General features: G+C 52.4%; 1 protein-coding gene and 1 long non-coding RNA gene across 3 annotated transcripts in view; both read right to left on the bottom strand.

The window, feature by feature from the left end:
- Positions 1 to 4,349, bottom strand: part of LOC103175749 (caskin-2) — a 37,039-nt gene extending 32,690 nt beyond the window's left edge. Inside the window, 1 exon segment of the mRNA XM_042342406.1 lies at positions 3,998 to 4,349. Coding sequence (XP_042198340.1) covers positions 3,998 to 4,091 — 94 coding nt within the window. The 5' untranslated portion in view covers positions 4,092 to 4,349.
- A 29-nt stretch (positions 4,350 to 4,378) lies between these two features.
- On the bottom strand, positions 4,379 to 7,477 carry LOC121850498. Of its 2 annotated transcripts, none has more exons than XR_006085618.1 (3): positions 7,083 to 7,477; positions 5,353 to 5,475; positions 4,379 to 4,659 (listed from the first exon to the last, which is right to left on the bottom strand). It is a non-coding gene; the product is annotated as an uncharacterized LOC121850498 (long non-coding RNA). The 2 variants fall into 2 exon arrangements; XR_006085619.1 differs by lacking the exon at positions 7,083 to 7,477 and adding an exon at positions 6,942 to 6,956.
- Between the last annotated feature and the right edge of the window lie 4,532 nt (positions 7,478 to 12,009).

The following is a 12,009-nucleotide window of genomic DNA, read 5'->3' as shown; positions in this document are numbered from 1 at the left end:
AGCCCTCTCAATGGCCAACTTACACAACAGTCCCTTTCACTGCGCTCGCTGGCGTGACCAGACACATCAGCCCCGCCATTGACCAGACACTCCCTGCTGCCTGTCACTGCTCTCAGCACATTTCCCCCAGAGGCGTTTGCGAGTGCACTTCCCCAGCGTCTCAGCCCGTATCCTCTCCCGCACCAGGCTCCTCAGTCTGACTTTCTAACAACAGACCCGACCCTTCACCCTCCCACTGGACCTCTGATCTCCTGGTCTTCCCCCCTTCCTCTAATGTGTAGTGACTGTATATTTTGTAGACGAACACAGCAGCCCAGATAACTCACTGTCGCAGCAGCTAGGGCAACATTTATGGCAAAGGCTGTGTAACTATTCTACAGAGAGGTTGTGTGTTCAAGCCCCCACGTCAGAACTCTCAGCATACAGTCTAGGCTGATGCTTCAGGGTAGTGCCGGGGGGGGGGGAAAGCTGCATTGTCAGAGGTATCGTCTTTCAAATGAGGTATTAAACTGCGCTCAACATCTGTGCCCCGTTCAGGTGGACGTTTAAAGATCTTGTGATGGTATTTTATAAAGAGAAGGGAGTTTCTGCGGGTGTCCCAGCCAACAGCCTTCCACTTGAACTGAACCTTAGGACGTCCTCCCACGTGACTAAAGGCGCTACGCAAGTGTGATCTATTGTTGCTTTGCGGATTGCTTAAGAGTCTGTCCGTTCTTTGCATGGTGCAAATGGGCTGAAACTTCGCCTGCGTCAAACACAGTTGCTACACTCAACTGCAATCGCCTGCGAAGCACTTTGAGGCAGATAGACTTTATAGACAAGGTGTCAAAGAGGCGAGATTATTATTCTCCTCAGCACTACGATAACCACTGACTAAGCAGAGATCTGTCAGCGAGCCTGATTCAGCCACTTGTTATTTGTGCAGTCACTTTTTACAAATGTATTGTGTTGCCAAATCCTCATTGCCCAGCCCCCAGCTCCGCACAGCCGACTGCAAGAGATCTCCCATTTGCCGGTCTACGTGAAGAGGAATGTCCAGACACCCTCGCGCGCGTGTGCGTGCGTGTGTGTGTGGCATTGCTACCATTCAAGAAGTGTCGTAGTTTGCTTTTGGTTAACCAACTGACCAGCTAACTAGTTAGTGTTAAAGTGGTTACTGAATACACACAGTCAGTTATTTGGTGATCAGTGTTAAAGGTCTCATTGGCTGCCTGGACCCTGTGCAAATCCAGGCAAATATTTCTTTTCCCCAGTGGCTCCCGGCATCACGCCACACCCTGTGCAACGTCCCCAGACCCTCTCCTGGGAAGCGCTCAAGTGTGTTGTTGGGAGACATTCCTCCATTAGTATCTTATTGTTTTCCACTGTGTAACACATTAGTTATAGAATGTGCACACAGCAGGTTCCCACACACAGACATAGATTTAGTGACAGTATATTATTATTATTTTTTGAAGGGATTATTACCCCCGGAAAAGCGATCCACCAAACGATTAACAACCAGGTTCCTACTTACTGCTGGTAAACAGTAAGAGTAACAGTAAGAGCAACAGTGGAGTCCTGTAGCTCAGTGGTTAGAGCACTCGCTTTGCGAGCGAGAGACCTGAGTTCAATCCCCGGCAGGTCAGGGCGAAACCTTGGGCAAGTTTCCTTACTCCACACACCTAATAAGAATCCCTCCCAAACCAAAAACAATAATAAATTGGTCATTTTCAATCCACGACTGTTTGTGGGACATTGCTGTGCGCAATTGGCTGCCGCGTTCGCCCACAAATATACAGTCAATTAACTTTACAGTGTGTTCTGTGAAGCGCTTTGGGACGTCCTCCCGACGTGAAAAGTGCTATATCAAATGCAAGGATTATTATTATTATTATTATAAACAGAGGCTTGTGTGTGGAGTAAGGAAACTTGCCCAACGTTTTTCCCTGCCCGGGAATCAAACCCAGGTCCTCTCACTTGCGAGGCGAGTGCTCTAACCACTGAGCTACAGGGCTCCACAACCTATTAACCTAAAGTCTGCAGAATTTGGCAAATTGTTCAATTCAGTTTTTAATCTCTGAGGCCCGATCTCTGTCGTTCTTAAGCAAATAACTTACAATTAAAAAAAAAGCTTCTACGTTCGCGACTTTATTTTTTAAAAAAATGAATTTGTTAAATTTTGAATGCTTTGAAATGCTCCTTCAATAGAGTGGAACTCCGACCACGGGAATTTTTAACCCCTTCAGCATCTTATTTGGGGCGCCAGCGCGCAGTCATTGCCATGGTTACTGCAAACCTTCAAACATCCCTTTACAATGTAAAGCACAGCTCCCCAACCCCCTGCCTCCTTTCAGACACTTTGCCACCCACCCCCACTCTCAGGAAATCTCTTACTTAAGAAGTCCCTCCGCCCCGCTTTCTTCCCTACCCTACACCCCTCTACCTAAATCCCTCCGCCCCGCTCTCTCCCCTAAATCCCTACATCCCAACTCGCTCCCACTCTCTTTTCCGAAACCCGCCTAAAAGTCTCTCTCTCTCTCTCTCTTTGACTGTGCCTTTCATCACCTCCTGCCTATCCTTCCCTTCCCCCCACAACACACTCCTGCTTGGGGCCCCACTCCGTCTCGGCAAAGAGCTTTGAGCGTTTCCCATGTGAAAGATCTCATTCAGACTTTGGTCTAGACTGACCCTCCTGTGCAGGGCAGTGTCGTGTTGGGGGAGCGCAGTATTTTTGGCGGTGCCGTCTGTCAGATGAGACATTAAAGGCTCTCCAGGTGGACGTTAAAGATCCCGTGACCCAATTCAAAAAGAGAAGGCAGTTTCTCTCTCTCTCTCTCTCTCTCCCCCAATGTCCTGGATAACAATAATAAAATAATAATCCTTGCAACTGATACAGCATCTTATCATGTCTTCGAGACGGCTCAAGGCGCTTCGCAGAATATACTGTAAAGTGAACGGACTGCGTATCGAAAGTGGTTGCTCCCTCCACGGCTGTGGGCGGGAAGTTGCTGTGTGCAAACCGTGCGCGCCTACAGAAACACGCAGTCACTGCGCTTTATCGTGAATCCCGCGAAGCACTTTGAAACATCTTCCCGGACGGACCCTGGCACCACGGGTCAGGGCCATGGGGAGGAGAGAAGCGGACACAGATACAGAGAGAGAGAGAGAAAAACAAAATCTTGTGCAAAACGCAACATTCTTGCAGCCGCCACACTGTGTAATCTCGCTGATTGCATTTCTGCTGAAATCTGCTCTACACAAGTTCACACTCAACAAATTCAGCCGCTCAGTCAGTCGGTGGGAGCTGGGTGCACATTCAGAGCGCTGGAGTTTCCGCTAGCGTTTGGCAGATAAGCTTCCGATAGTCCGCGCTGTTTACCCCAGAGAAGCCTCCAGGCTCCAGGAACGGTCAGGAAGAGCTCCGAAAAATGTACATTTCCAAGGTTAAATTGAGCATCACTTTGTTTTAAAGGATTAATTGGTGCCGTCTGGGTATTGCTGTAATGTAAAACAGCCGGGCACCTCACCAGCAAGCACTCAGACTCCGTGTGCGTTTCCCACCCCCGCCCCCCCCAACCCAAAGTTTTTTCTACTTGGAAGTTTTATGCATATAGATTTTTATACAAGTCAATCCACTTGACATCCTGCGAAGCACTTTGCGATGTTCTCACTTGTATTTACGACAAGATTTACAAAGCTGGAATCTTTCACCATGATTCAACGAGGGGAGGGGAGGTGAAGTAAGGTCAGGGAATCGAGGGCAAGTGCAGGTAATTAGGAGTTGAGGTATGAGTCATGATCTTACAGAATGGCGGAACAGGCTCGAGGGGCTGAATGGCCTCCTCCTGTTCTTAAGTTTTTAATCTTTCACCTGGCAGAAAATCAACCTTGGATTTGTTTTTGTTTTTTTCGGGGGGGGGGGTGGGGGGGGAAAGAGAAAAAGCACCACACGCACCAAGATATAAAACAGAGTTAAAATACATTTGAACGCCTTAATCTCATGTTACACACTCACTGTTTTTCGAAGCCTTGATCTTTGCCAGTAGTTTCTGGGCTGCTGTTACGTCTCCGTTCTTCACTGTCTGAACCAGTTCCTGGTCTCGCCCCATCCTCTCTCTCTCTCTCTCTCTCTCTCCTCACTGTGCGGCTCTCTTCATGGGGCTGCCCGCAGGTACAAGCATCGCTCCGACATCCTCAGCCCCAACACCCCCCCCAAAAAAAACCCGGTGTCTTGATTCCAGCCCGGGGCTGGGCTAGATGGGAGTGGGTAACTCCAAGCAGCCAAAGTTGCACATTAGGAGCCAATCTCCTCCCCCTCCCCAAACCTCCGCAAAAACAGCTGGAGGGAACGAGATCACCCACCACCCCCCCCCCCACCACCCAACCGCCCCCCCACAAGAGCGAAGCTGAACAAAGCTGAGTAGTTGGGCTAAAGTTTCTGGGAATAAATTTCACCCTCTGGTCAATTTTGGGTCAACCTCAGGGCTGAACTCCGGTCTTTGTTGTTGTTGAGGTTTTCCCCCCCACCCCGTCTTCACACTCAGGGTCTTTCAGTCGTTGCTTGTTCCTATTCCGTGTGCGTGTCTGAGCATCTCTCCCCCCCCACTCTCTCTCTCTCTCTCACCCCCAGTGAGGAGGTTACAGCCAAGCCACACACATCTCTGGACAGCCCGCGGTCTGTGGAACGAGAGGAATACAAACAAATAGGGAAAGGGACAAGTTAAGACAAAAAGGGTTACCCCAGGGACCCGACTCCCAGCCCCTCCCCGAGTAACACCCGATCTCGCATTCCCCGCTTCCCTACCCCGACTCAATCGCCCTTCCGCAAATACACAGTCACTCCACTTCGCAGTGAAGCGTTTTGAGACGTCTCAACAAAGTGACGAGGCGCTGTATCAACTGCAAGGATTATTATTATTTTTATTAAGCTGTGATCTGAAAGGTTTAAAGCTCACTGGGGGGGGGGGGGGGGGAGCTGTGAGGAGCTTCCCACTGACACTGGGGGCGGCTGAGGGGTAAATAAGGCAACTAATCGACGCAAATCTGATTTGACCAGCAGCTGCACAGCAAGCCACACACTTCCCATTGGGATTAACTCAACCCAACCCAGTGCAGCCGTGCCGTGTGGGGAGGGCGTTCCAACCAAGGGTTTGGCCAAGCCCGCTTCCCCCCCGCTTGGGAAGGGCGGTATTGCCCACACTTGGGAGACAGGTGACATCCCGGTCAGTGCCAAGGCAAGGCTGGCAGCAGCCGGTCGCTCCCGAATTGCCCGTTGTAAACCTCTCCCAAGCTGTGTGGATTGCTAACCTAACCTTTGCTCCGCTCCTGCCCGCCCCGGATGGTGTTTGGGTCGGTGCCAGAGCCGCCTACCTGTCTGCCTCTTTCTTGCCACACACCTGCTGATCGTCTGTCTGTCTGTCTTTCGCCCTTTCTATTGCCAGTCTTTGCTGCCTGTCGGTCTCGCTGCTGCCGCTCCCTGCTGCTCTTTAACCCCTTGATACATGGGTGGGTGAGGGGTGGGGGGGGGTCACACAGTCAGTCCATCCAGGCACCATAATCATCCCGACTCCATCACCACAGCACAACAAAGAGAGAGCCAGACACGGCACAACCACCCCCCCCCCACCCCAACACACACACACACACACACACACACGGGGTAGAGAGCAGAGCCGGGGGGGGGGGGGGGGGGGGGAGAGTCTTACTGACCCCAGGCAGGTGTCTGGATCCCTGGGGAAAGGGAACAGGGAAGATATATATATATATATATATATAGAGGCCATCGCTGTTTGGGGGGGGGGGGTAGTTGCCCTGTTTGGGGGGGGGGGGGGAGTTGGGGGGGGGGGAGTGGGGGGGGGGGGGAGTTGGGGGGGGGAGTTTGCCCTATTGGGGGGGGGGGGGGGAGTTGCCCTGTTATAATAATCCTTGCATTTGATATAGTGCTTTTCACGTCGGGAGGACGTCCCAAAGCGCTTCACAGAACACACTGTAAAGTGAATTGACTGTATATTTGTGGGCGAACGCGGCGGCCGATTGCGCACAGCAATGTCCCACAAACAGTCGTGGATTGAAAATGACCAATTTATTATTGTTTTTGGTTTTGGAGGGATTATTATTAGGCTCTATGTGGAGTAAGGAAACTTGCCCAAGGTTTCGCCCTCTGCCGGGAATTGAACTCAGGTCTCTCGCTTGCAAAGCGAGTGCTCTAACCACTGAGCTACAGGGGGGAGTTGCCCTGTTGGGGGGGGGGGGGAGTTGCCCTGTTGGGGGGGGGGGGGGGGGAGTTGCCCTGTTGGGAGGGGGGGGGGGGGGGGGGGGGGGGGGGGGGGGGTGGGGGGGCGGGGGAGTTGCCCTGTTGGGGGGGGGGAGTTGCCCTGTTGGGGGAGGGGGGGGGAGTTGCCCTGTTGGGGGGTGGGGGGGGAGTTGCCCTGTTGGGGGGGGGGAGTTGCCCTGTTGGGGGAGGGGGGGGGAGTTGCCCTGTTGGGGGGGGGGGGAGTTGCTCTGTTGGGGGGGGTGTTTCTGGGGGTGCAGTGTGTGGGGGGGTTTCTGGGGGTGCAGTGTGTGGGGGGGTTTCTGGGGTGCAGTGTGTGGGGGGGTTTCTGGGGGTGCAGTGTGTGGGGGGGTTTCTGGGGGTGCAGTGTGTGGGGGATTCCGAGCGATCGCAGGAGAGAGAGAGGAGAGATTTGCGACGTTTGTTTAAACCCCGAAACTCATTCACACCAAATGTCCCCCCAACAGCCTTCTCCCACAGTGCCCCCCACAGCCTTCTCCCCCAGTGCCCCCCCACAGCCTTCTCCCCCAGTGCCCCCCCACAGCCTTCTCCCCAGTGCCCCCCCACAGCCTTCTCCCCCAGTGCCCCCCACAGCCTTCTCCCCCAGTGCCCCCCACAGCCTTCTCCCCCAGTGCCCCCCACAGCCTTCTCCCCCAGTGCCCCCCAGTGCCCCCCACAGCCTTCTCACCGAGTGTCCCCTCAGTGCCCCCCACAGCCTTCTCCCCCAGTGCCCCTCAGTGCCCCCCACAGCCTTCTCCCCCAGTGCCCCTCAGTGCCCCCCACAGCCTTCTCCCCCAGTGCCCCTCAGTGCCCCCCACAGCCTTCTCACCGAGTGTCCCTCACAGCCTTCACATCGGAACAGCTCCTAATTCCTTCCACTTTTAATCCACGATCTTCACAAACTCTCGTCCTCCACAAACCATTCCCAGTGAAAAAAACCTTCCAACACAGTCAGGGGGTGAGAGAGCGAGAGACCTCCTCCCCTCCTCTCCCCGTGTACACACTCCTCCAAAGACTTCTTTATTTTGCGCAAAACTCTGCCCCACTTTATCACCTGAACACAGACACAGACAGACGGAGAGCGGCCGGAAAGTCCCACCATCCACTGCCACACATTGGCTCTGTTTGCCCCAACACTGCCATTGGGCTCCATCACCATCAATCATTGGCCAAAGCTTCCAAAGCTCTCCCACACTGAGCACACAGCCCCCACACCCACACCCACCCCACCCACCCTCCCCACCCACACCCACCCTCCCCACCCACACTCCCCACCTCCCCACCCACCCTCCCACCCACACCCACCCTCCCCACCCACACTCCCCACCTCCCCCACCCTCCCCACCCACACCCACCCACCCCACCCACACTGCCCACCCCCCCCACACCCCCTCCCCACCCACCCCCTCCCACCCCTCCCCACCTCCACACCCACACCACACCCACCCTCCCCACACCCACACCCACCCTCCCTCCCCACCCACACTCCCCACCCACACCCACCCTCCCCACACCCCTCCCCACCCACCCTCCCCACCTCCACACCCACACCCACCCTCCCTCCCCACCCACACTCCCCACCTCCCCACCCACACCCACCCTCCCCACACCCCCTCCCCACCCACACCCACCCTCCCTCCCCACACCCCCTCCCACCCTCCCCACCCACACTCCCCACCTCCCCACCCACACCCACCCAGCCCCCCACACCCCCTCCCACCCACCCTCCCCACCCCCCCACACCCCCTCCCACCCCACCCTCCCCACCCACACCCCCTCCCACCACCCCCTCCCCACCCACACCCACCCACACCCCTCCCACCATCCTCCCCACCCACACCCACCCACCCACACCCCCACCCCCCCACACCCCACCCCCCCCACCCTCCCTCCACACCCACCCCTCCTCCCCACCCACACCGATCCTCCCCACCCCCCCACCCCTCCCACACCCACCAGCACTTATTATTCATAAGAATAATCCTTTCAAAATAATACTTTCGTAATACTAGTTCAGGTTAAATAATCCCTTCAAAACTAAATAACTCAATAATAATAATAATAATAATTTGGTCACCCCCCCCCCCCCAGATCGTTTGTGGGTCGGACACCGCTGCCTGCGCTCAATTGTCCTGCTGCGTTTCACCCACAAGATAGCACGGTCCCTCCACACGTGCGGGACTGTGCTCTCCGTAATAATAATAATACTAATAATAATAATAATAATACGTGTTAAGAATCCTTGCATTCGATATAGCACCACATCACGGCGTCGAGACATCTCAAACCCCTTCACAGAATAATCCTTTCAAAATAATAATACTTTTGCAATAACAGTTCAGGTTAATAATCCCTTCAAAAATACATAACTCAGTAATAATAATAATTTGGTCAACCCCCCCCCACCCCGGATTAGCGTCTCACCCGAAGGACGGCAGCAACACAACACAACACAACAGCACCGTGAGATCTTTAATCTTTACCTGAAAACATGAAACCGGAGACACGGCCTGGTCTGGTTTGAACGTCTTTATCTGAAAGAGATAACACCGCGCTGGAGAGTCAGCCCGGAAAGGGTGAGATCAAAGTGCCCAAAGTGGGACAGGAGCCCAGAAAACCTTGCGAGTCAGAGAGTGGAGAGAGACTGTGGGAGAGAGAGCGAGAGACAGACAGACGGAGCGAGAAAGACTGAAAGGAGTCAGCCTGACACCTTTATCTCATCGGTGTTTACACCACAGTGACTGGAGATCCACCCTCGGGCCGGATGACAACAGAGCAAATACTTCCCGCCTGTGGTTACACCCAAATCGTTGTCTGTTTTTTTCTCTCTGGTGCTGAAAGGTACAGATAACGCACGCGCCAACAGACTTTTTTTTAATCGGAAGAGAAATAGAGGACAGTGTGCGAGCCTCGCCCAAGATACCAGTGGAATCTTCTTCACTGGGACTCAACAGTTACAGCGAGACTCACCGATGCCCGTCATAACTTTACACCGCGTTTTGGAACACTGCACTTTACACGGCATTTTGAGACGTTCTCCTGACGTGAAAGGTGCTGTAAACGTGAGGATTATTATTATTATTACTGCGTGCAACTGGCTGCCGCGTTTCATCTGCACAATCCACGTGACTGAATATTCCTGTGAAGTGCTTTGAGACGTCTAAGGCGCTTCTATCAAATGCAAAGGATTATATTTATTATTACGTTTTCTTATTCATGCTCCATTCCCTGATTGTGTTGGTGTCTTTACACAGAAAATACATTCTCCACCTCGCCCTCGCCACCCACACTGGTCCCCTATAAGTTCCTATCTCTCCTCAATTGTCTGTGAAGTCAATGGCGTTCACACATTATTGAATTAGCCATTCGTTGAAGGCAATTATCCTTCCCCGTTCTCTCCAGGTAGCAATGGGCAGGTGCCAACTGCCATCACCTTTGAATCAACCCACACCTTCAGCTCTTCCCCGGAAGCTGGACCTCTGATCTCATTTATTCTTCATATTTTTCCAATACCAGCTCAATCCCCACCACCCCCTCCCCACTTCTGTAGCTCAACTATCCTTTGATTCAGTACCCCTGTGCTTCTCCACTCCGTGTTATATCACATCTACCCTCTCTGTACAAACAGCCACAAATTTCTCAGCTGAGAGCTAAGTACAGAGAGAGGTACAGCTGTAGACGTGGAACAGAAGGTTCCGTGTCCCGATCACCCCTCTCAAAGTTGATAAAACATCCAACAAATATGCTCCCAGGGAGGGGGGAAGGGTCAGATGGACGCTTTCCGGGGATAATAATCCCTTGCAAAATAGTAATAATTTGGTCACTCAAGCCACGACCGTTTGTGGGACACTGCTGTGCGCAATTGGCTGCCGCATTTCGCCCGCAGTCACTACACTTCTGCAAAGTTTCTCCTGGCATCCTGGTGCCCAGATAAAACTCTGGGTTTGCCTACAATCACTGTAAGAACCCCCTGTGAGGAGACGTGAGGCTTGTCCACCTCCAGGTACTGCATCAAATGGCAGGATTATTATTATTATTATCCTGTGATTAAGAATTCAGTGCATCGTGCTATTCCAGTTGTTATTCTTAGTATCTTCTGCCCTCTGATGGGCACTTACATTACTCCATGCAGCTCACGACAACAATTTAATAAGAATAATTCTCGCACTTGATATAGCGTCTCATTACGTCTTCGAGACGTCTCAAAGCGCTTCACAGAAACCCGGCAGCCAATTGCCCGCAGCAACGTCCCACAAACAGTCGTGCATTGAGTGACCAAATTTTTGTCTATTTATTTATTATTACTATTATTTTTTTTGAAGGGATTGTTACTCCCGGAAAACAGATCTGCCAATTGACTAACAACCGGGTTCCTACTCAGCCTGCCCACTCCCTCCGTTCATCGGGCTCCATGTCTCCTGCCCGACCCGCCCTACCATCGATGGCCGGGCTTTCAGCCTCTCTGCCCCCACACTCTGGAACTCCATCCCACGGTCCCCTCCGCTCGCTTCCTCCCTCGCCTCCTTCAAGGCCGGTCTCAAGACCCTTCTCTTCGACTATGCCTTCGGTCTCCCTCCCACCTCTCTGCCTTCCCTCACCCCTACACCGCCCCTCCCCCATGCTCAGATCCCGACACCTGACTATTCAGCGCTTTAGGACGTCCTCCCGACGTGAAAGGCGCTCTATAAGTGTAATTTTGTTGTTATTGCAAGTAGAAACAGAGGTCTGTGGAGGTAAGGGAACGTGCGCAAGGTTTTGCCGTTGGCACTGTGCCAAAGTGCCACAAGGGAACAAACAATGCGACACAATTAACCAGCCTCTTCCCTCTCCAAGTTGGAGCAATAAGGTTTTCCTCAAATGTATTGGGTGTCCTGAGGCTTGTCTTCAGTACCTAAATACTACAACAGAGCTGTGGCCAGGCAACAGTACGCCATTCTCAGTAAGTGTTGAGTTATGGGCAACGATTAGACAAGCCAGGGCTTTTCAGACTTGAAAGAGCACATCATAATAACAATAATACTCCTTACATTTGATTTAAAAACTTATCATGGCGTTGAGATGACTCAAAGCGCTTCACAGTGTAAAGTGGAGTGACTGTACATTTTGTGGTCAGCGGGATGTATGTAGAAATGTATAAGATTTTAATTGGGATTAAGAAAAACAACAACAACAACGCCTTTCACGTCGGGAGGACGTCCCAAGGCGCACCACTCCAAACACGCAAACACTTTGGGATGTCCTCTCACTGCGAAAGACGCTGCATCAAATGCAAGGATTATTATTAAAATATTCAAAGTGCTTTGAGAAATTTATTTTCACCCGAAAGGTGCCATACGGACGCAAGTTATTATTTTTAATAATATCATTTCTGCATAGCCTCCCAATGCAGCATTTCAACAACCTGCTGTGCCATCTATCTCTCTGGGAATGAAGTGCGTAATTTATTTAGCTGCAAGGTAATTGGATTGTGAATTTCCGGGGCACATTGAAACCGTTTGCTTTAATTTATCAAACATTTACCAGCCGAGGTCATTCCACTGAAGGGTTTAAAGTCAACGCGTCACCTGTTCTCCCCCGGACTAACCTTCTTTCATGATTCCAGAGCCTCGGCTTCAAAGGGTGAGAATTGATGGCGACGTTTGATGTTGTACGTTTAGATTTACAAACAAAGAGCCACGTGAAAGACTCCTCCACAAGCTGTGGGTCACTGGGTATCCAGAGCAAGACACGGACGTGGATTCAGAATTGGCTGAAGG

Source organism: Callorhinchus milii, unplaced genomic scaffold (genome assembly GCF_018977255.1).
Source record: "Callorhinchus milii isolate IMCB2004 unplaced genomic scaffold, IMCB_Cmil_1.0 Scaffold20, whole genome shotgun sequence".
In the NCBI taxonomy this organism is placed as follows: Eukaryota; Metazoa; Chordata; class Chondrichthyes; order Chimaeriformes; family Callorhinchidae; genus Callorhinchus; species Callorhinchus milii.
This window is presented reverse-complemented; position numbering and strand designations above follow the sequence as displayed.